Below are 24,784 nucleotides of genomic sequence, written 5' to 3'. Positions count from 1 at the left end.
GGGCCTGAGTCTACTGTCAAAACCTGCTGTTCTCTGTAGAAGCCTCCCAGGCACAGTCTGAAACTTATCACAAGCCAGTGCTAAATCCAGAACGAGTCTGTGTGGCCACCCTGATTCAGAGCAAGAACCTTGTACAAAAGGGTGGCAGGCCTGCCAGTCTCAGTCACAGAGCTATCCTAGGCCATTCAGAAGCTCCTAGCATAGGCAGTCTGTTATACAAACAGTTTTGCTGTACTCTGAGGTCTAACTGTTGTGGGAACTTAAAATTAGAGCAGCTATGTAACTGAGGAAAAACAACCTGAGTTTTACTTGGATATTATATAAATGTTTTGAGAAATTGACCCCATCAAAGAGAACAGTCATTAAGCATGACACTACTAACTGCCCTAAAATACCACTACACTTCTACTCAAATATGTGGCTATTGGATGTATACATGGGGGTTGGACTAGATGATCTTTAAAGGTCCCTTCCAACCCAAACCATTCTATGCAATTATCAGCCGTTATAGTTAAGCTTCCGAGCCAAAGGAGACTGCCTTAATAGAAAGACTAAGTTACTGTTAAGCAGTCTTAGGAGACTAGAGTCACAACTGCATGACAATTTTAGAGAAACTCAGTTTAAGCCTTCTGCATTAGCCATATGCTATCTTAGAGAAATTACTCCATAATAACAGAATTCCCATGGCAGCAATTTAAGTTAGCATCAACAGTAACCACTTTAAGTGTGCTTCAGAAATAGTCCTATAAAGGATAAACTGCTACAGCTGTTATTTACAGTTCCACTGAAAAGAGAACACAAGTCAAAAAAGACAGCTTGTGGAAATATAACTTCATTAATACTGATGTCTTAAATACCCGAGTTCCTGAGGATTCCCAGGTTTTGGCTCTTTCCGACCAGCTGTTTTACATCTGCCTCATCTCCACCTCTACTGACTCCTTACCTCCACACCTTTTAAGCCGCATGCCTGTGCTTTCAGCAGCTCACACCTTGTTCCAAGGCAGTATTTTGAAGAAAGTTTCATGCATAGACTCATTGAGATAAAAAGCTCTCCAGTTATTTCAGTAAATGTATAGTACGCTTTTGAGAACTCATAGGAAGAACACACTGGTTTTGCCTCAAGTAGACTAAAAAGCCTGGGTTAACATTCAGCTACTGAAGGTCTAGGTTTTAGTGGCAAAACATACTGTGATCTAGTGAGAATCCTGACAGAAGAGAAGCACAAAAGCCACCATTACCATTTGACTTCAAGAAACATCAATAGAAGGAGCAGTTATAAAGTTAAAGCACACGCAGGAAAAGGAGAAAGAATGGTTTGGAGTAAAATTAGAAGGTTTAGAAAAACTGTGCCATTAAACTGTTTCTTCCAGACAACTGTGTTAGGATACGCAGTACAGTCTTTTTTGATATAAACAATCAAGATAAAAAGAATTAACAATAAAAGGGTATCTTTCAAGTAAGTAGCACTCTGTTCCAAAAGGAGGGCAGTAGAGAACAAATTCTGGTGTGTTAGGTCTCACAATAAGAGTAGACTTAAGCAACTAAAGAAGCTTCATAAGCATAATAGTCTGCTAATTAAAAAAGATACAATAGGAGCAGAAAGGTCTGAACATCAATAAGCAAAGTGTAAGGAATTCTCAAGATAAAGGGCAGTTCAGAAGAGCTACACAGATTCTCCACAGAGGTATTAACCTAAGAGTAGGAAAGTCAAGGAGGTTTACACCACAGAACTGTAAGTGAAGAAAGTTCTTTGGACTTCCTCAAGAGTCAGCAGGAGTTTTAAAATTGTAATTCAATGGCCAGAGGTCCAAGTACTCACCAAAGGACTCCAGGAAAAAGCTGTTATGACTTAAGAACTGCCTCAGGGTCAAAAAAAGTGATAAGTACTTTGAAAAGTTTTAGAGGTCAACATATAGCTGTCCTCACATATACAGAGCTCAATGATACTAAATATAAAAAAAAAGTCACTTAGAGATGAAAAATGTTTACAGGAAGAGTTACATGTGCACGCGTGGTTACATGCCACATGAGAGAAAGCACAAAGTTCTTTAATGACAGATTTCTGTGAGGAGTCACCTTTTTCTGATTTCTTCCTGCATTAGTTTAAGGCTTAGTCAGCAGGCGTGCAACATCAAATGCAACAAGTGTTAGAAGTTACCAGAATCAAGAACAGATGACTTATACCAGTGTATTAATTGTAATTAATACAATCATGCCAGTGTATTAATGCCCTATTCTTCCACATCTTAAGTACTGTGTACAGCTCTGGTTCTCTCTCCATTTCAAAGAGGATAGTACAAAAAGTACAAATAAAAATTATAAGGATGACCAAAGATTTAAAGACAGTTTCCATGCAAGAAGGAGTTAGAAAGACCAGGGTTTTTCAGACTAGAAGAGATACATTTAGTGGAGGGAAAGATAACAGAATTTTGCATAGGTGTTCACTCTGGCTTCTAGGCAGAAGAGGAAAGAATGTCGAATTTCTCAACATACAAATCTCATTTGTGAATTTTCCATTAGAAGTGAGCAGCAGCATTCAGACTGCTTTGATGTCTTAAAAGGTATTACCTAAAGGTGCTAGCCAGGTAGAATAATGTTCTACACTGCACATCTTTCTTCCAAGGAAACTCTTCAGGCCTCTCAAAAGCTTGCATTCAAGCACTGAGACCCTGCTTCAAAACCCAACTGGATATGGTCCTGGGCAACCTGCTCTAGTTGACTCTGCGCTGCAAATAGGAGTTGGACTAGATCATCTCCAGAGACGCCCTCCAGTCTCAATTCTTCTGTGATTTGCTTCTACCTTACCATGGTATTGTTCAGCTTGAATTACTACGAGAGTCTGTGCGCACATACACACATACACAGTTTTCAAGTCCTGCTCAGCATGAGATTGTGTTGTGCAGACGACTGTCCATTAAAAACTACAGAGACTTCAGCTGCAACGGATGATAACGACAAAAGCTGACTTTGAAGATTTAAAATAGGCCATACTGTAGTGAAAACCTAGGCACACATGACATTAATGTATCCACAAAAACATAACAAACTTATGTCAGTAGATCTAGAACCATTACACTGCTATTTCCAACTAACTGAAGAGTATTTAGAAACATGAAAGCAGCTGAAAACCATTGTTTTGCAGCCTCTAACAAGGAAGCTGGAAAACTCCTGAGGGTTCAGCACATTATCAACATAACACAGTGCACAGCACTAATATTCTGAAGTCACAGCACTTTAAAATGCAAGGCCTAATGTCACATGTTGTTACATTAGCATTATGGCTTGAACCACTTGACACAAAAGTATTACAAGCACTTGAATTCTTACCAAGGCAGTCAGTTTCCCTGTTTCCCCCTCTCTTGCTGCTCCTAAGAGTTCTTCTTCCAGTTTCCTTTCTTGTGTCCTTTCCACTGCTATTTAAAAAAAACCCAAAGTTTAAGTTCAGTCTCAATAAAGTAGCAAGTACATATGAAGTACCGCATTCAAGAAACTGTATCAAAACAAGCCTAGAGAAACAAGAGTTTCCAGTATTATTTATTTGGGACAGGTATAAATAGAATATTTATTCAGAAAAGTCTGTGTCAGAGTAAAAATATGTTCAAAAACATGTAATATTTGACAAGATGTGTGAATGTGTATACATATATATGTTATTATTTTTTTAAACACTTAAAGACCAACCCCACTCCCTAGTAAAAGGGAAAACAGGTGAACTATTGACACCCCCATCATCTTCCCTGTGTTCTTTTCAGTTTCTCTTCTACTCTTCCTATCATCCTACAGAAATTTTATTCTTCTCTCACAATTCAGCAGATAACAGTCCTTTCTGCTGCTTATCTGTGTATTTGCATGTAGAATCAGAAGAGAGATCACTTTTCACATATACAGTCTGTGGTTTTGGACACAGAGCTTCAGCAGTATTTAGGGGTATCACATAATAATACCAGGAAGCACCACAGTTCTTGAACTCTCCAGAACTACAAGCAGTGAGCCTATCTAAGTATTTGGACACCATCTCTCTCACTTTCAACACCTGTGAGGCAATGGAGGAAATGAGGGGAATGGCTTTTACTTTTTTTTTTTCCTTTTGACATAACCTCTAAGACTGCAATAGCAAGTCCTAAACTTGATCCAAAACTGGGTCACCTTTGCAAACTGTTCAGAATTTTGCTCTTTAACGATTTTGTTGACACAAAGTCACTTACTATTCTTGACTTGAGTTTTTCCTTTCCCAGTGACCTAAGGCTTTGACTGCCATGTACCATTCAGAGCTGTAGCAAGGATTACCCCAACAGGATTGAAATAGTTACTTGAATAATACTATTGGCATTCATGATACTTAATTCTCCAAGTCACTTGCAGATGTATTGTGTAAAAAAAAAAAAAGAACAACAAACCACAACTGTCAGTACTGCAGACAGGAACCAAAACCTGTAACTTTTTTCTTTCTAATGACCAAATTTAAAGAGAAAAATTCAATTGAGCTTCTGTAACTTGCAAGATAAAAAAAAAAAATCAGCTTTTAGAATGTACAAGTGTTTGAAAAAAAAAACCAACAGGCTATGACCTATTAAAGTTACCTTCCAACATAATCCTTATGTCTTTATCATGAGTAACTTCTTTTGCAGTCTCTCCACTCCCATTAACAATAGAAGTATCAGCATTACGCTGCAAGAGTAACATCACCACCTCCTGGAAAACAATTTGAAAAACACTGCTTATCTATCTCTGTTATGGCAAGGCCACAATCGGGCTTTCCAGCTATTGACATCCTGTAAGATGAGCTGTGTAACAGCTTCCCACCACTGCTGACTTACAAAAACAGGAAGGGATGTTTTGGAGAGATTGAAGAGTGGGACTAACTGCAACCTTCTCTCTCACATCAGCCAGGCTGAAGGAACCAACAGGAGATTAGTTACGGCTGAACAGACCTGCTCCAATTTAAAAGCTGGTGTACCTGGTGCAAATGCTAAATTTGACAGATAAAAATAGTATGATTGGCTCTTTTGATAAGAGACTAAGCAGCCACTCCTTCAGAAGGGCCAAGAGGTTATCCATAGAGATAGTACTAGTTTGGGAATGACAGCGGCATGTGGGGAACAATCAAACTAGTCTCACATTACAGGCCTATAAAAAGCTCTTCAGTTCTAGTTTTCTATGAAGAAACAGCACTTCCAGACACCAAATGGACCAGTGTGTCCTAATATACAGTTTTTTCCCCCTCCAGGAGCCACTAAGATTAAAACAAGATGGTTTCTCTCTATGTAAATATGCAGTTAGTTAGGAGGAACAATCCCTACTCCTTTTACTGTGTCAAACACACCAGGCACAAACACAAATTAATCTGTTATGCTTTAGCAGTAGATGGGAGATCTACACTGGTTTCCACATGGTAATTAGCACCTGCAGCTAGAGGTAGTGCTATGCTTCAGCATTTTCTCTGACACACAGCAGAAGCAGAACAGAAGCAACATCAGTTAGTTACGCCAACTGATGCACAGTGTTACAGTGGAAGACAACTAGTATTTTTTTTCTGCCTGCCAGCAAAATCTTTGCCAATAAAAAGCTAAAAAAAGATATGACAAAGCATACCAAGGAAAACCATGGACCAGTCTTCTCCCGTCTTCAAGAAAATATATTTGTGCCATGTTTTTGTTTTGGACAGAGTTATACCCTCTAGGCAATATGCCTGCTTCATTTAAACGCACTGTACCAAAACAGGTAAGTCATTTTTAGACACTGTAAAAACATCTTTTTGAAGTGATCTTATTGCTAGCATTTCCTTAATTCTATGTTTGCTTTTTTTTAAGCCTCAATCATACTTTACCTTACGTCCTGTGAAAGCTGCACGATGGAGTGGAGTGTCCCCCATGTCATTCAGCACATTCACATCTGCACCAGCCTGAACAGCAAGACCAAAAGACATCTGAATGTCCTTCCAACAAGAACTACATAGCTATTCCCTTTGACTGGGGGAAGGGGGAGGACAGGACACTAATGTAGGCCTCATGGCAAATCAGATCAGAACTGTAACACAGCCATGCTGGAAACGAAGATAAAGTACATATATAAGATTCATAACCAGCGTTCTACAAACTGCTTCAAAAAGGAGAAGCCTCCTGGTTTTTTTTCAGGCATCTCTCTCACTTTTGAGAAGAAGGTATATAGAAAATAAGTTTAACACAGGGGATGGGGGTATTGTTGGTTTTGTTGGTTTTTTGGGGGGGTTTTGCGGGGGGGGGGGGGGGGGGGAGGTAGGTGTTTGGAAAAAAAACCAACACAAAAACCCAAACAACTTACAGAAAGAACTGCAATGGTACTGGATAACATGCATACACATATTATTACAGATGTACACACAGTAGCACAGCCTCCTGGTGCTCCTGATTTAACAAGTGGCATTCTCTCTGGACACCTGTTGCTGCTCTTTCACATGAAGTGAAAGCTTCCATGTCAGCATTAAGATGGTACCATCTGAAACTTAACCTTTCTCCTCCCTTTTTTCTTCTACAATCTTTGTCTTGAATCTCCCTTCCTCTTGTCACACACTTTTTCCATCCCATACCTTTTCTCTGAAAGGAAGGCCGGTCGCACAGGCATTGTTCCAGGAAACCCTACCCTTCTTGTCTTTAAGCATTTCTTCTACACCACTTTACCTAATCTCTCAAAAAGTCAGAAAGAGGGCAGGACATATAACTATCACATAATTTAGCCAGATCACTGCTGCCTGCCTAAAGTTAACTGATGAACCTGACTTTAGTTCCAGAGCTCTGTTTTTGGTAATACCTCATTCACTCGCTCTTTGAGCACAAAATCTAGGCACAAGTACACAGAGACACCTATAAATGCTTAGCTTTCAGAGGTACACAGCTTCCTTTACTATTCCATTCATTCTTTAAATAATACCCTTTCAAGAGCCCTATCAGCCAAGAAGAAAGCACAAAGTTACACATACTCTTCCAACTCTGGAAGTGTCGATAAATGCATTTAAACTGACAAAACTTTACCTTTTGCTTTAAGTAGCCCTCTTGGATTGAGAACAGCATCATCTACTGAGCAGGTGTGTAGGCTAGAGAACTTCTTCTCAAAGAAATCTCAACTTTGTTTCCTGCTTTAGTCATGATTATGGCTGGTAGCCTTTATTCTGAATGAAATTCAAGTTTAGGTTAGCTACCTTTGTATTTGAGGCTGTTTAGTGTGTTCCTGCCATCTACAGCAAAACCTTTCAAACAGGAATAGGGTATAATACAGTTAAGGTTGGTTGAAGCTACCCTGAGAGCTGAGGGTAAAAAACAACTCAGCCAGAAACAACTGCAAATGCAGTGCAGATGTGGCTATAAAGATACAAATAGGTCAGCTTTGACCACAGAGGTTCATCATTTCAAAGTTCATCACACAGTTCATTATTTCAAAGATGTTAGAAAGAAATAATAAGTCAAACTACGTTAGCCTGTGCCTGGAAAGAAACACATATAAGTGACTTGCACAGAATTCTGGACATACTTCTATTCACAACCTCCAATTAGGTAACACAGACTTTTTTGCATCTGAAACACTTTAGCCTTTCCTGCGACTTAGTAAGCGAAATTGCCTAAATTATATACTTTATGTACTACAGTAAGCTCGATCAGGCCCTTGAAACCATTTGCATTACTAGTATCAGATGCTGGCTTACTATATGCAGATATCCACTGAGCCTGAAAAGGGCTGAAGCTTTCACAAGTGCATACCTATATACTACACGTCTTCAATTCCTATATTCAGATGGTTACACAGACAAGCACACATACTTCATGAGAAAGTTAGCGAAGTACTGATAGCTGTGAACACTGTTCACAGTAACAGCTGTATACTATGGTATAGACTGCCCGTGTCACTATTTTGGGTCCTTGTAAACTGGGCTGATCTTAATACAGCAACTATTTCATTCCTTAGTTTTAACAATCAGCTTAGTTATCTCTATGTTACATGCAGATAAACTGTAGGAGTGACTCTGCCTCTCTACAAAGCCACCTTTCTTCTATCACAAAAACCCAAATAAATACTAACTGCTTCTAGCATAACAAAGAATTTTCTGCCTTACACACAGAAGCAAATAGAAATATACCTTCAGCAAATCCTCTACCACAACAGCATGTCCGAAGTAGCACGCAAGGTGAAGAGGTGTCCAACCCATATTAGATTTACTTCTGCCTAAAAGACAAAACAGGTAAATTAAGTTTTGGTCACACAGTACAAAAAAGATCTTGTCACGTGCTTCGAGGCTGGCACTGATGATCATTCTTCACAGTAACAGAGGAGCAAGGAAGCTGGAAGCATCAATACTATTCACGCCATCTGAATTATTAAATCAGGATGCAGTGTAAGAATGTTAGATTCAAACCTACAAAATCTTTCTAAAGTCATGTAGCCTGATGGAGAACAAAACTTTTGTTTTCATGTAATACCTTGTTCTTCAACAGTAGCAAGAAGCTTCAGTTAGTTTCATTCACTATGAAAATAGCACATGCAAGTACACATTTCTTTTGTTTATCAAAACCCAGTTTGGTTTATCTGATTTTATATCCTGCACACAAATGAGAGGTCAGACAACCCATCTTTCCAAGCAGATGATTCAAACCAAAACAGGTGGGATGGCCTAATGTTAGGGTTTTTTTATTAAAATTGAGTACAAGCACAAGACAAAGATAGCCTTACTATGTATCATGATTTTAAATCTTTGTGCACTGCAGAACTCATGTAGCATCTACAGCTGCAAGCCTCTGCAGGAATGGTAAGCGTAAGTAGGAAGCAGGCACAGAAGTGACCATGCAAACGGAACTATCATTTATGCTTTAAAGAGCATTTAAAGCATGTCCTGGAGGACTGGCTGTATGAATGAAATTCAAGAGCTATCCTACAATCACTTCTTTAAAAGCAAGATATTAAAAGTATTAGAGATTACTAATTTAACAACTCATGTTAGTTTCCAATTGCAACACTTAGTTGTACTAAGCAAATCAGCTTTTGTTCTTTGTTTTTACTAAGCAACAGACCCACAGCATTCCAAGTGCCACCTAAAAGCTATGATTTTGTATTTGGAAGCAAAATGAAAATGAGGCATTAGAAACGGTTTTGAAGTTACTGCCACCATTAAGCTTTCCCTTTTCATGTATCCTCAAGCACTGAAGTCTGGAACATGCATAACATTAAGTTTGCCCCGAGGGGACAAGCCACCAGCACAAGGGAAAAGAGAACTGCTGGTCTTGCAAGTTCATCATTCTTTCTGCTCTCATATTACAAATTAACATTAGAATGTGGTTCACAGCTGAACTATTTTCCTATTTCTTATAATTGTTTCCAGCTAACATTTCTGCCCTCTGTTGGCTATTTCTTTTGTCATTTGGTTCTCTTTCTTCTCAACTCCTGCTGTTGTTCCAACCCCAGATTTAGTATCTTCCCCTCATCCCAGCCTGGCCTACAACAGAACTCTTGCCCTATGTGGCTGATGGGCTAAAGTACCACAGAAGAGAAATACTGTGTGGATCACTAATTCTGGGGCTACGTACTGGACAACATACAAAGTGGACATCATTCATCCCTCAGTCTAGTAGGGAAGAAGGCTCTTTCAAATAACACAAAAAAGGTCTGAGTTGCACTGAATTCATACTGTTAGCCCAAGACAGTCCTTAGTTACAGCACTGGCAAGACAATGCTGCTGCTAAGGAATTCACATGAAAAAAAAAAATCAGGAACCTGGCCAGATTTGTAGTTCTTACTAAATAAAGTGCCAGAGGCCCTTGTTCTGCATCCACTCTGAACGTCTGCATTTCTGATGTTAGCTGACCAGCTACTTCTCAAGCTCTTGAGGTGTTTATTACTTCTCTTCAAGTGACCACAAGTGTTTGCACTTTTTTTTTTTAATTATTTTAAACCAGGACATCATTACACTGATGAGAATGCAAGGATAGGAAAGTAGAATAAACAACAACAAAAAATCCCCTAGCCCTCCCACCCAGTTCTTTGCTTTGATGCCAGTTAGCTGTAAGTCTCAAGTGTTACCATTTGTTTAGAGAGTGGAGACAAACCAAGCAGTCATCTCCTGGTTGCGGTCTGCCAGGCTACTGTGCAGTCATTCAAATGTATATTTTGGCATAACGCGCTCTTGACCATTGACCTTATTTTACAGTTTTCTTACTTTGCAAAGTCCTAGATACTCTGTTTTCTTGCATTTAAGGAGAATACGCTAACGTAGCCTTAGAAAACTTGATCATTTTGGATGAAACCCAGGTTTAGTTCTGTTTTAGTATGAATACCTTCTTTTGAAACCAGTGAACTGAGAAAACTGGAAATGGAAGTTCACACCATTTGGCTAGATTCTCATCAAGCAAGTCTTGCTTATCTGCAAGTGTTGACTGGCTAGAATCCAGTCACAACAGAACAAGTAGGAGAAGCCTAGATTTATTTTCTCTTCCTTCATTTTGGCTGAAATCAGGATGTTTGGGATCACTCTTGACAGACTTCACACTTGTGAATCTAGAGCACAGCCTCAGATATAAGCTTACCCTTTGAAAGACAAGACAGGTTTTACAAGATTGTTGAAGGTAGGCTTTGACACCCAGGCACATAAATGTCAGACTTACGTCTCCCAAGGCATGCTCTGGGGTAAGTTTACACTACCTCCAGTACAGTCTCCCACCTGCTCCAAAAGTACTTTATTCCAAGCCAAGTGCCATTGCCACATCAGATGCAAGTCCTGAAGGAACTGCTGCAGCATTGAAGACATTTCCCATACCCTGACTTTCTAGGGATATCTGATTATCCAGAAGGTAATGACAGAAGGACAAGAGGCTGTAAGGGAAAAGAAGGAAGATTGAGGGTTGCAAAAAGTCAGTTACAGTCTACAGCCTGTATTTTAGTTAATCATCATGTGGTTGTGCAATTGCTATCTGGTAGTACCTAACAGATCAGGATTCGTAGCAAGACATAGTGGTTTTGCTAATGAGGAGGCAGAATAGCAGGGGTAGTTGTACTGCAGAGGCAGGCTGGCCTGAATAGTCTTAGACTATTTCCAATGGGATACTCTGCGGGTACAAAGTGATTGAAATAATCAGTCTCTAGAAGAATGCCTGTGGAATAACAGAGATTTAACTCTGAAGTTTCACACAACCAGAACAGTTCCCCCAGAGAACACTTTAGTGTCCTCTAACATTTAGAAGAACCAGAACTTAGAGAACAGAGATTTCACTGTGTACAGATTCCATATTCAGAATTATTTTATTTAACCTGAACTATCACCAGCATGTTCCCTCTAGTTTCCTAGGCCTCCCATTAGCAATCATGTATTAGCTGGCTGGCCATGTATTGCTAAATTGGAAGATTAACACCTGAGCACCATCCATCTTTCTCTTCATTAGCTGACCCTCCTCTACCTAGCTGCAAACTTTCACAATACTAACACTTGACTTTGAGCAGGAATGCTGACCAGAGACCAGTTTGCTTGATATAATACAGGACTGCAGATTATGCCATTTCATTATGCTTTCTTGACTTCAGATTACGTTTAAGAACACATCTGAGAAGCTCTGAAATATCTTCTAAGCACAAGAGACTTCAACTTATTTATGGGTACTGTTGCATGAATCTTAAGGTATTTTTAATCCAGCTGTTTAGGCACTACACACAATGTCATGAATATTTGCAAAGGACATACTTGTGAGGGTGGAGGACTCTAGTTCCATCAAGCTCTGTCTAGCTCCCCTTTAAATTATGAACTAAATTAGCTCCCTAAAGTATCAAGGGTTTGGGGTTTACAACTTGTTTTTCCAGAGGTGAGCATATTAACTAGTGGGAAAACAGACACGGCTGAGTAGTCAAACAAAAGGATGAGTAAACTGATGATTAAGAACTAGAGTTGGGAAAGGGACAGAGCTTGTTCAGATAACAGGCTTCCCTGCTCTTTAGGGCAAGGTGTTCCCTCTGTCATGGCTGAGAAGAAGCATAGTTGCTTTCTCTCTTTGCAGCACTATCTTCTCAGTGCTGCTTAACAGTTAAATGCTGAACAAAGAAATACCAGCCCATGTAGAAAAGCGTATATACACATCCACTTTTTTGAAGCAACCAGAAACACACTCATGTAAATAAAGAGAAATAGAAAGGTACTAAATGAATGAAGAAATATGGCAGTCTATGACTGCTAACAAGGTTGCAAATCCAGCCCCAGTTTGAAGTTTTAATGCTCAGCAAGTTGCTTAGCTGTAATTATGTTAGTTATGCACGTGCAAAACTTTAATGCTGGCCAAAGACCCAGACACAGATGACTGGCAGTTTTACTTTCTTTTCCCAAGTAACCTCATACACTGCTAATAGTAAAAAGTATACATTTGTTCCAACCGTTCCTGCAAGCGGCAAAAGACATAGCTGCTCCTACTACATGATAATGAAACATGGGCCTAAAAAAAAAAAAATAATCACACCTAGCAGAGCACAAATAAACTATCTAATCTTCTCTGCTGCCTTGTTGCAGACTCTTTACCTCCTTGAACGATCCCCTGGCACCATGGTCTGTTTTGTTTAATATTATAAAGCTCCAAAGTTGGCATAAGCATGAACACAGGCAGAAAGAGGTATGATTCTTTGTCTTGTTGACATTTCTAGCTTCTGTGAATTAGTCTGAGGTTTTCTGTACGTTACAGTTATCTGTAGTCCACTTTTATGATCTCTCCCCTAGGCAAGTACGGCCTTAAGAGTCACAGGGTAAAAGCAGTTGTATAAGTGGTTTTTATTACTCTGTTGAGCACTCCAAAGAAAGCAAGGTTATACTATCAGTAACAGTTTCACTACCTGTGGCTTCAGCAGTGAGATTAAACACTTGAGGAAAGCTACTAACCTTTACAGTTGATATCAAAGCTTATTTCTCCTTTGTTCATGGTATCCAACAGCTGTTTAACTTCTTCAGCATTTCCATTTCTAGCATCATGGAGAAGCTGCTGTTCTGCTTCCGTACTCATGTCTAATAAAGATATGAAAGAACCAATTTTGCAATCTCTTATGCTGCTATAAGTTATGGCTTAATATTATGTCACTTTTCTCCCTTTCTTAATATTAACACCAGTATGAGACAGACAACTATTTCCTATGTGGAACACATTTAATGTGCAAGCTGTTTTCAACTGTCCAGCACCCAGACATGCCATTAAGAGGCATTAAAATTCCTCATACAAACAAAGCAGTTAAATAACAAAATACCCGTGTTTCCTCGCTTCTCGGTTTTCTAGGTTCTAAGTGTGGCTCGAGAGTTGGAACTATCTGCCACAAACAAGGCAAGCTTTGCTACAAGCATAACCAGAAAGCATTTACTTTTTCCTCGTAGGGTTTTTACCTTTACTCCTCAAGGTTTCCAGAGGCAATAAGAAAAAAAAAGAAAAAAGAAAAAAAAAAGATATATGCCTTTTAGCCCAAGCATTTCTTCAGAATTAACTAAGACTTATTTTGACTGCTAACCCTGGGGAACAGAATCCGTCTTCACATGGAGATCCCCAGATACCTGTCCGTAACTGGTACGATCAGCTCTTGAACTCAGATACCTGTCCGCCTCCAACCTTGACTTGAAGGGGAATCAGATACTCAAACGACTTTGTAGATTTGACCTTATCTTTAAACACAATAGTACAATATAAAGAAGTTAACATGCAACTGTAAAACATAACTAGCTAATTCTCATCTTACCGTTGCTTTTGAACTACAAAAAAGGTGCATTTACATCTTTCAAAGAATGGAGAAAACAAAACCTGTTATCATCGCTATTTTTACAGCTCTCTACTAGACAGTGAGCCAGAGACCTTTGGGCAAGTGATACTGCTACTTACCAGGTCTCTCACTGAATACAGTTATTAAGTGATGTCTTGACCAATCTTTTCACACTGACAGAATCACAATCTGAAGTTGTTTTGCCTTTTTTTTTTTTTAAATGCTATTACAACCACTAGAGCCAGATGCAGCACAGCTCAGCACAGGCAAAACCCAGCTTTAATGTCCCATTTAAATATACTGCTTTTAAGAGGTGTCAAGAAGCGATTTTAAAAGCAGCCTTAAAAGACTGTGCTATAATACACAATTTATTGCTACTAAAAACAACATTAAAAGAAGAGGTTGCCCAAATTTAGTGTCTCCAGTTTAGCATCTTCACCTGACACACTAGGTTTACCAGATCCTGCAGAATCTAGATTTCTAAAGTCAGTTAATGATTGCGAAGAACACTACTGGCCTCACAGTTAGCTTTCTTACACTAGCAGAGGTTTTGATTGGTCCCACAAACTGTTTACACTCTGCCGCATTGGACAGGCAGCTTGATTGCACCACACACACTCACAGCTAGAATAGATGCAGGGAGCTCTTCAACTACTGTAAGATGAGAAGCCACTCAGCAAGAAGAAGAGACAGTGAGAACACCGGGTAAGCAACAAAAAGCCTGTAACATATCTTGTAATATTCAAGACTGCGACACAAGCCTAGAACAGGACAGACTGCCAAAATGCTAACAATACAGATAAGAGAGTTTTCCCCTACCTTTTGCTCAATCAGCAAAGGGAAAGAGGGAATCCATTTTCAAAGAATTTGACAGAGAGACTAAGCAAGACCTTTCTAGCATGTTTCGGAAGAACAGATGAGTCACCTGCAATCTACCAAAGACACAGGATACAAATGCCTTCTCCAGCAGTGGTTAGACAATACTCTTCTTTGTGCCCGCTTTTCAGTTCTACTAGAAAAAACCAAAACAAAACAGTACTAGTCCTTTTAGTAATCCTTTGAGCCCTGAAGCTACCTTCTCCTTTAAACAGGAGTCTATCCACTTGTCTGAGGTAACACAGCACAGCTTGTTGTTACTGGGGCAGGTATAACTTTCCTCAGTGCATCAGTTCTAACAGCGTCTAGACAAAAGATCAAAATCAAATATGTTAACGTTATTATCAGTCTGTAACACTTTCTCTGAAGCTGAGTGATACTGTTTTAGGGGGACACAGAATGCAGCACTGAGAATCATACAGACAAAAGCTAAGAGGATAGTTAGAGCTCATTTTGCCGACCTACCGGGGGGGGCGGGGGGGGAGCAAAGCTCATCCTTCATTTTCACCCCCTCCCACACAATATTTCTTTAGTGATCTCTCAAGTGTCTCAGATGAGAGAAACACGTTCGTATCATTACCCCATATCATTTGTAAACATCCCACATACACAGCAGGTATGAATAGCAATGCACTTTCAACGCATTAAGAACCTGCAGTTTCCATTCGATATCGATAAGAAGGAAGAAAAGACTGTTTAGGAAGGGAACCAAGAAGCTGATCCAAATGCACAGCTCTTGCATGCAGCAAGGCTAGTTATGTACATGAGCAGAATCTTAAACAGCTTAAGATACATGGAAAGCTGAATCACTGTGTAAAGTTACTTGCATGATTTTTCTCCCCCCAAATAGTCATTAGGTTAAAAACACTGATTCATTTGTACTCTTACGACAGGTATTAGCAGTAGAGTGACATGCATAGTAACATGGCTAAGAAAGGCCTGTCTGCTTCACTGGTTTAGTCCCCAAAGACTTTGCTGTTTAGGCCAAGCCTCCAATTTCAAATACACTTTGTAAGCTTGAAGCATGCAATGATGCAGAAGAATGACTGTCTGGCTATTAGTCATAGTTAGAAGGATCATTCGCATGAAAATGTTCCTACAATTGGGGCTGGAAAGTGAATCTGTGTGCAGTTACTCATCAGACAAGTGATACAGAACCTAAAGTTTTAGCTAACAAGCTAAATGAAGTGCCTAAATGAAGCTGGCAGCAAAGGGACTCTTAACAGAACTTAGCACAATCTTGAAAATACTGTTGTAAGCAACAGGATTTGCTCTATATTGGACATGAGCAACCACCAACAAAAGTTTGAGTGGCAAGTTTAGTGTATGGAAAGAAATTAATACACAGGCACTCAAACGGTATGCGCTTACAACTGTACTTCGCACACCTGCATTCCCCTGCAGACAGAAGTTTATTTGGTCACATGACCCACCACCAAGAAAGCTCCAAAATCCCCACCCACCAGTTTTGAGGTACCAAGCCAGACCATCAGCACCAAGGGAGAAACTTAATAGTTTAGTTTGGAGTTATTAGTCATAGGATACTATTAACAGGTTAATCTATACGAGTTGTGCTGCCTATATGCAAAGCTACTAGCCACTTAAGAGAACGGACATCTGTTCAGTCAGTGGTGTTACCATCATTACCTTATTCCATTAATCAGCTGATATAGGTTAAACTGCCTTTCACAGCTCATCTTTATGCCTCATGCTGTTGAAAGGCTTGTATGGTAGTCACTGGTATACCATGAGAAAACAACACAAGAACAATATTTAGTACCTCCTATACAGCCGAGATATGACTACAAGGCATTTCTGTTAACTCATTAGGACTACCGGAGCAGTACTTGACTGCTAATTGAATCTTATCCTTTAAGAAGGTATAAAGAATAGCATTGAGATGCTCTGCTTTTATCTTCTTCTATGACACCTATGCCAGAGCAATCTTCTCACACTATTACAGCATCTGTCTTCACAGAGGGTTTGTTTCCAACACAGAGTAGAGAGTCCAGGTTACCATTCTGCCTGCACACCTGCTTAAGGGAGTGCTGCAGAATACTTAGCCATAAAAAGCCACCTAACTACCAATATACAAACTACCAACCTTACCCAACTGCTAGGAGAGTCCAGGTAAAAAAAAGCTGCTTTTCTCACAAAGTGGTCTACGAAGACCTAAAGCGCCATCCCTAACCACGGGGCAGCACTATTGGTAAGACCCACTTGCTTTTGCTTTGATTTCTTCTCCTGCTGAGGCCTCCTGCCATGTACACAGCCCAGAACAGCAACAATACACACTAACCAGAACATGGCTAGTTTTCACTCTGCTGCAGCTTGACAAGCAGCTGAAGCAGTACTGGCACTGCCAAATTTAACATTAAGGCTCTGAGTCAGCAGCTACCAGTTGCATAGGAAGCTTTCTATTTGTGACAAATAGTAAGGTTGGTAAAAAGCACAGCACTGGCTAGTATTTCAAGAGATCTTCCTCTAGCCATGAAAACTAGATTCCTGTAGGAAAGGATGATGCTTGCTTAGGGAGACCTTCCTACATGTCCCAGCAAGCACATGTTATGAAGTGATGCTTGTAAAGAAGGAAGACAAAACGCATCAAACCGCACAGACAGACAGAACCTGTCTACAAACCCACACAACACACTGCACTGACAGGAGTTGTTTCAGGAAGAAAGAGTTGCAGTACTAGAAGCACGAGTGATGTTATCTAAAAGTAGTTATTTTAATCTTCAGTCAAAGGCTTCTGGAAGTTGTACATGTTTCTATGACACAGTTTCATGGTATTTCATATGAAAGCACCACCTATCTAAAATAAAGTTACTGTCTGCTCAGTAGCAATTAACACGGATGCAATAACACAGTACCTGTTCAATACCACTGCCAAGGCAACAGCTATTTAAACTAATCCTCGTTCTTAGGCATCTCCTGGCTGTTTTCTGCACATAGTTTAGTTCTGTTACATCAAAGACCTTCTTTCAGCCCAGGAGCTCTAAATAAGCTTACCACAGCTAGCGCGAGATCTCACCGGATCAGCAGGCAAGCACAGTTCCAAGCAAGAAAGTTCAGCAGAACCGCTGGAGTTCTCTACGTGCGTCTGAAATCGAGCAGTTCATTTCAGTACCGGCAATTAAACACTTTTTAAGGCGACAGGCTCACGCGTCACAGCAACCGCACTGCTTGCCTACGGGAAAGGTGCGCTCAGACCCAGGGCGCGGATCACCGCACCTGGAGGCACCAGCCACACCACCCGCTACGGGGCACTTGCAGGGAGGAGAGGGAGGAGGAGGAGGAGGAGGAGGAGGAGGAGGAGGGCGGCCCACCCACGCACCACAGCGGGCGCTCACACCGCCTCCCGAAGGCCAGAGGCGCGCCCTCCCCCCCCCCGGCTACCAAGGCTGCCTCTCCTTCGGCTCCTCAGCCTCGAGCCCAGCCTTACTTTGGGCCGCCGCCCCCCTCCCCCCGGACGGCTTGCCAGGTCACGTTATGAGGGGCTCGGGGAAGGAAGTAGCGACACCCCCAGCCCACCCCCAAACACGCTCCCGGCGGCCGCAGAAAGGAGGCGGCGCCTGAAGCGGTCAGCGAAGCGGGGTCCTCCGGAGCGGGCGGCCCGGCGGGGGCACGCACCCCCTCACGCAGCGCCGGCCCCGCAGGCCTCCCCGGCCCGCCCCGGCAACCGCGCCGCGCCCCTCGCAGCCGGCTCTAGCTGAACTTGGCGCCCCCTCCCCGCCCCGCGGGCACGGGCGAGCAGCGCCGACTCGGGAGCAGCCCGGGGAGAAGGGACAGCAAGAGACGTAATAACGGCAGCAGCAAAGCAAACGCCGCAGCGGCAGGGCGCGTCTCCTCCCGTTCCCGTGTACCCCCTGCGTGCCGCGGAAGAAAACGCCCAGGGCGGGTGGGCTGACCCGCCGCCAGCCTCGCCTCGCCTCGCCTCGCCTCACCGCTCCGCGCAGCTCCTGCCGCCGCTCCCTTCCCCCCCCCCCCCCCGTTGTGTTATACGCACCGGCCTCGCACGTGACAGGCGGCGGCGCCTCGGCGGCGCGGACTCCCGGCGGGGCAGAGCTCCACCCCCTTCGCCACGGCCCCGCCCCTCGCCACGGCCCACGGGGCTGTCGGCGGCCGCCTCGGCCCCCCCGCAGGGCCGGGCGGTGAGTGGGAGTAGGCGGCGGCGGCGGCGTTCTGGAGGCGTGGGGCAGGTCCCGGGGGTCCGGGGCTCGCCGCAGGCCGCCGGGCCCTGCCCGAAGAGCCGGGAGGGACGAAGCAAGGCCCCGCCGAGGGCCCTGTCCCCTCCCGTTTTCTGAGAAAAACGAGCACGCACCGGACGCAGCCGGCGGCGGCCGCCCTTCCGAGGAAGGGACAGTGACGCCCCTGCGACCCCGGCGCTGCCCGACAGATACTGCCCTGTTCTCGCTTGGGTTTGCTTGCCGCCGCAACCCGAGCTGCTGGGTGGGCGGCTTTGGCTCCCCTCTGCCCTGAGGACACCCCAGCCCATGCCCTCTGCTGAGGGGAGCTACGAAAGAGGGACACAACAGGCGACCGGAACGTGAAGACACTGACAGGCGTTCACAGAAATGTAGAGGGCTTGGACAAAGCGGCTTCAAAAGAGGACTGTGAGGGTACAAGAATGATGTATCGCCAGAGGGGAAGAAGGGTGTCCTTGGAAATCGCTTCAGTCTCATCCACAAACGCAGCGCGAGTAAGAGGAACTTGTGAATACACGTGCTGCTGCTAAGAACAGCACGCCCAAAAGCAACCTAAGAGAGCCAGAGTTTTGGTACTACTGGGGTCAAAAAGGGAGGTACTCCCTTGGTTCAAGGCCCTTTGGTCCACCACCCCTTCCCATCTGTCCGTCCGGCCCTTACTTATTCTCCACTACGCCTTTCACCTGAAGCCAATAGCTGGCACCTTGTTTTTCTGCCTTTAGCACCCGAGAAGGGTTTTGCATTTTGAAAGCTCCCACAGTGCCTTTGAAATCCTGCAGGAATTTACGAAGGCAGTAGGGAAGCTTTGTGGTGTTGAGGCATGACTGAGTCTGTGTCATATGCAGAAGGAGCGCTGAAAAGGCAGGGCTGGAGCCACAGGTGCCATGAGAAACTCTCTCAAAAGATTAGGATGAAACTTCTGTTCCAAAAGTGGGCAAGTTTAAACCTGAGCAATTCTTGTGAAACTCTTGAGACGTAAGTAATGAGGCATGCTTCGTTTTTCTGTAGTCTATAGCTACATGTATTTTTAATGTTTTAAGAATGAAGTACCAAAGAAGAGAAGGAACAGTTCCACACCTGCAGAGATAACATAAATTACCTGTGTTTGGACTTCTGCTTTTTGTTACTTTAAATTAGTTTATCTTAAGTTAAGAGACCTGCTTCCAGGGATGCTTCAGCAGTAAGTATATGACATCTGAGAGGTTTCAGTGAAGGACCACATTGACTTTCTTTCCTTAGGAGCAGGTCTTCAAGTTGCTGTCCTTACTTCAGAGCACTAGCTGTTTCATGCCCACATTCCTATCTTATCTTATGTTCTTGGCCACTGCTGTCAGTCTGTCTAAGCTTCTTTCCCTTTATTTCTTTCTCTTGCTTCTGGCTTTGAGGCATCTTTCACAATGCCATAACTGCTCCAAGCAACCTCACAATAAAATCAAGCATCCCTCCCTTTTCCCATTTTGTATTGTATTTTACATACACAAACACTATATATAAATATTTATATTATTTCCTCATATTTATTATAATTTTTGTAGTAAAATGAAAGTATCAGCATCCCCCTACTCTATAACCCATTGCAATGCAGCACAGAGTTTATAGCACAGAGCTTTACCCTTCAGCCGGTTAGTTATATTGCAGTTCTCTGTTCTGCACCCGGGAGTAGGGGCAATAAATTGAGAGGGACGGTGCAGGGGTTTTCTCTGAATCTCAGTAAGAAAGGCCTGACAACAAATGGCTTAATAAAATTACTGTTTTAAAAAGACAGAGATGAGTAATACAGATAGTGAGTAAATCTTGGGTCCCTTCAGATGCTGTGAACCCCACGTTCCTGCGGCATTGGGCTGACCCTGGACGGACTTCTCCCATGGCAGGCTGTGCAGATCCCACCTGTGGAGGGAAGCTCCTCCTTGGTCATTCGAGCTATTTTAATTTTCTTACAAGAAACAGCTATTAATAAAGGATGTTCACATGAGACCTTCTTGCTGCACTTCTAGATAAAGGCAAGGTCACGCAGGTGGTGGAACCGCCTGCACCAAGCGGGAGCTGCCCGCAGGCTCCTCCGTGACAAGGAGCTGGTGGAGTTTATCCTGCAGCCAAGGGATTTGTGCACCACATCACAGGCCTGAAGGCAGCGCAGCACAGACCTGCGCCTGCTCGGGTTAACTGTACTGTGGATCACTGACTCGTGGATGTACAGTGGTCTCCTGGTCAGGATCGCTACACTCCCCCTGCTTCCAGCGTCTTCAAGGAGTGTCTATTTTTCACCGATGTTTTGCCTCCTTGTACATCCCAGAGTAATAACACAGTGTGTTTTGGACACTGAAGTGTGGAAATAAGAAAAACAGCATTGCTGATATCAAGGGTTCTTTCTGTTCTGAGTGTGTCTTTAATCTTCTTTTTCATGTCTTTCCTTTTTCAGATAGCTTGCTGAAATTAGTGACGCAGAAAGCATGAAATGCTTCCCGTGTTAGGGCTGAATGAACTGGCAAACAGCCTTGTGCAAAACTCACTGAGCTGTTACGTCACTGATTTTAACAGCATAGTATATTTTACATCATCTTGTATTCTGGGATGGGGTGATGGGGCAACCTGACTGCAGAATTCAAAGCTGTAAGGCCATAACGCTTCCTGAAGAGAAACTTACTTAGGGAGGGAGCTTCTGCTGGGTGTTAGTGCATAATCAACTAGCTGAATTCATTGCTGCAGGCAACCAAACCCTATGGCTAGAAGTATTTCAGCTGGAAATTTTGAAATAATAGCACTCTTCACTGCCATTACTTGAAAAAAAATAACTGCACTATTGTGATTGGTGTCATCATTAGCACCTATACAAGCCAAGATGCTGATAATTTCTCATTTTGCAAGGTACCATTAGCAGCTGAGAGAAGACAAGCAGCGCCTCCCTATACCCCTTTCTGCCTCTGCGCAGTCAAGCTAGGTTGCTAGTGGTTTATCCAGGGCTGAACTAAAGAAGAACTTTTGGAAAACATTTCAAACTTGGAAAGGGACAAGAATTACTGGGCATTTATATTGCTACCCCCTATGAAACATCACAATTTTATTTATGACATAACAACTCTGACACTTTTTGTTTTCTTCCTCTTCAGACTAGAGCATACTGGTCAAATTTGGGATATACCACTTAGCAAGGCAGTGTACACATGGAAATGCTTAGTGAAGTAATAAATGATACATGGCAGGTTGCATGTATATTTTCACGCAGTAAAATGTTTAATGACTGAATGTTCGTTAATTGACCAACAGTCATTGGACAAAAATTAAAAAATTGTTCCCTAATAGCTTGCATGCAGCCCTGGTGCACTGCTTGAGAAAGTTATTCCTCAACTCTGTCTGGAAAGCAGTACAGCAAGCACAGGGCCTTGCCATATTTCCATACTGATTTTACTTACTAGGCTGGCAGAAGACAGGCACAGGAGAATTAACTAATGTGCTGACACTCTCGGACGTGATTCCTGTGGATCTTCTCCCTGGATTACCAAGAGCAACTTCCAGTGAGTGATGAAAGCAAATTTTCATGTCGTTCTGAACTGCCTGCAACAGAAATTTTCACAGATGTGAGTCTGTTGCTGATATTTATTTCATACTTTGCAGGAAATAACCATGTAATGTGGTTAATTTGTAGATGGTATAAACCAGATTAACTGCTGAGATTAGGAATGCTTTTTGCTGCTCAAAGCAGCGCTGAAGCAAGCTCTTCTTCCAGGAGGCTCCTAAAACCTGCTAGCCGTTATTACTTCACAGAAAAGCTTTCGGATTTCTCTAGCTCTACAAAAGACAACTGTACACGGCTATAGCCAGCACACAACTGGGTTGTGGCTAAAAGAGAAGAAACGTTCTTAACGAAGGTGTAAGTCACCTGTACATATACTTCTCCTTAGTCTTACCAGACATGTAGTCTTAGACCAAGATTTAGGCTTGTTTAATGCACTTTTTTGATCTTGTTACTGAATCGGTTTGGTTTGGTTTTTGTTCCAAAATGATAAATTAGCTGCATGTGAAGAGCTTATAACTATGAACCTTATAGCTAATTTACGTCAGTTTAGACCACAGTCTAGCAAAACACATCATTGTGAAACTGAAATCAGCTGAATTACTTTGTGCTTAAATATATACATGCTCCTTATTGGATGGCCCAGATTGAGATTTATATTGGATGTAGAGTGGAACTGGAACATAAGCTACAGTACTGGCAGAGCCTCAGTAGAAGAAAATCCTGCTCAAAAACAGAATACAGAACTGAGGGCATTAATTGGTAGTACATGACATGACATTGTCCTTACTTGTTCCTAATCTTCCTCTTTTTTTATAAAATAGAAGTTGCAAATACACCATGCTGCTTGAACTGTTGTATGCAAAATCAAGCAGGGTTATTGATATTTTACTCCAATGTTTTAGTTCTTATATATTTCTTAGTTCTGTATTTTTCACTTATTTGTGATTCAATCCTGATTTATCCTTCTATGTTTACATACTGTGGCCCCATCAAAGTTAATAGTCAAAATCCCATCAGCTCTAGTGAAGTTAAGATTTCATGATGTATGCTTTACCTGTGATTCTTACTCACAAATCAGAATTCTTCACTCATATCAGTTGTGGCATTTTTTTCCTAATCCGCATTTACTCTGTGCTGTCAAACTCTATGCTGTCTTCCCCTGTCTTCCTAACAGCTTTTATGTAACACCTTGGTGTATTATGCAAATCTAAACTTTATAAGGTTTGGATCATGAAGTTAAAAACCGACTAGTGAACATAAAAGACTTTGCAACAAATAAAGCTCACGTGAACTGAAGTTATATACACAGGGAGAATGACTAGTTTTCAGCTAGTTCCCTTTTCTTTATAGTAACATAAAAACGTGGCTATTTACCTCCCCCCTCTGGACAGATTTGGTAGTAGAATGTAAGCAGGATTTCATTAACTGAAAAAGCATTTCTGAATTTTTTATAATTTTTTCTTTCAAAATTGTTGACAGCTTTTGCATGCAATACATTTAAATAACATTCTTCTTATTTACGCTTTCTGTGTAAATATTGCTTCCTTAACTATGTGAATATTATTTGTATCTGGTTTAAGCTTTTTGTGCTCTAGGATTAGATTCTGATTCCAGAAAGGCATCAGTAATTACCCAGTGTATTATCTTGCCCTAACAAGACAGAACAAAGAATTTGAATTCCCTGTAGTAATTTGGGCCACTTCCTGAACTTCAGGTACTTCTTTTGCTTAACTGATTTAATTTGAGCTTTAAATGTTTTCATTTGCTATCTATAGTTCACAAAGACAGAACTGATGGACCAAAGGTTAGATTTAGTAACTGTTTTAAATATCAAAGTTCATGCATTGCTGTGAAGAGTGTCAGTTTGGGAGATGCCTCACCATAAAGGACAGTGAGGTTCAGTTATGTACTAAAAGAAGACCCCAAATATTTCAGTATACTCTACTATGCTGTTGTCCCTAGTTTGAAAGCTGTGGCTATGTATTTCATATCCTGCTTTAACAGAATGTTTATTTCAGACAGACAAAGAAAGTAATTAGCTGTTAAATACTCCTGTGTACCATATCAATTCAGCTACTCTGTTATTAATTTAGTATACATAAACATGTTGGAGATTCATTAACCACATTTGTCTCCATTTCAATATAATAAGGCTTATCACAAATATAACTGACAATGACAGGAAATGACAGAGTCCTTAGAAATCTGTCAGAGATGTCTACAGTCCATACGGTTTTTGTGATTTATTCTTTGTGCCTTTTTATCCGGTACAGTTTCTTCCTGGCCCAATGGTAGGTTGCTAAACTTCTTCATAGCAACGCTTTTATATGGATTATAGACAACAACAGTGTCGTGGTTTAACCTCAGCCAGCAACTAAGCCCCACACAGCCGCTTGCTCACTACCCCCCGGTGGGATGGGGGAGAGAATCGGAAGAGTAAAAATAAGAAAACTCGTGG

At 41.8% G+C, this 24,784-nt stretch overlaps 1 protein-coding gene across 7 annotated transcripts in view; it reads right to left on the bottom strand.

Annotated features, from left to right (window-relative positions):
• OSBPL1A (oxysterol binding protein like 1A) overlaps nucleotides 1-18,653 on the bottom strand; it is an 83,961-nt gene extending 65,308 nt beyond the window's left edge. The window contains exons 1-7 of one of the 7 annotated variants that reach the window (XM_076329820.1): nucleotides 18,614-18,650; nucleotides 17,617-17,707; nucleotides 12,869-12,991; nucleotides 8,108-8,193; nucleotides 5,828-5,902; nucleotides 4,581-4,692; nucleotides 3,328-3,413 (exon numbers count right to left, since the gene is read on the bottom strand). In XM_076329820.1, the coding sequence (XP_076185935.1) occupies nucleotides 3,328-3,413; nucleotides 4,581-4,692; nucleotides 5,828-5,902; nucleotides 8,108-8,193; nucleotides 12,869-12,989 (480 nt within the window). In that variant the 5' untranslated portion in view covers nucleotides 12,990-12,991; nucleotides 17,617-17,707; nucleotides 18,614-18,650. Of the gene's footprint in view, nucleotides 1-3,327; nucleotides 3,414-4,580; nucleotides 4,693-5,827; nucleotides 5,903-8,107; nucleotides 8,194-10,678; nucleotides 10,831-12,868; nucleotides 12,992-14,547; nucleotides 14,694-17,616; nucleotides 17,708-18,551; nucleotides 18,569-18,613 lie in introns of those variants that run through there. The other 6 variants (XM_076329822.1, XM_076329825.1, XM_076329821.1 and 3 more) reach the window with 6 other exon arrangements.
• Between the last annotated feature and the right edge of the window lie 6,131 nt (nucleotides 18,654-24,784).

The sequence above is a fragment of the Aptenodytes patagonicus genome, chromosome 2 (genome assembly GCF_965638725.1).
Source record: "Aptenodytes patagonicus chromosome 2, bAptPat1.pri.cur, whole genome shotgun sequence".
In the NCBI taxonomy this organism is placed as follows: Eukaryota; Metazoa; Chordata; class Aves; order Sphenisciformes; family Spheniscidae; genus Aptenodytes; species Aptenodytes patagonicus.
The sequence above is the reverse complement of the archived record's forward strand: the minus strand, read 5'-3'. Positions and strand labels throughout refer to the sequence as shown.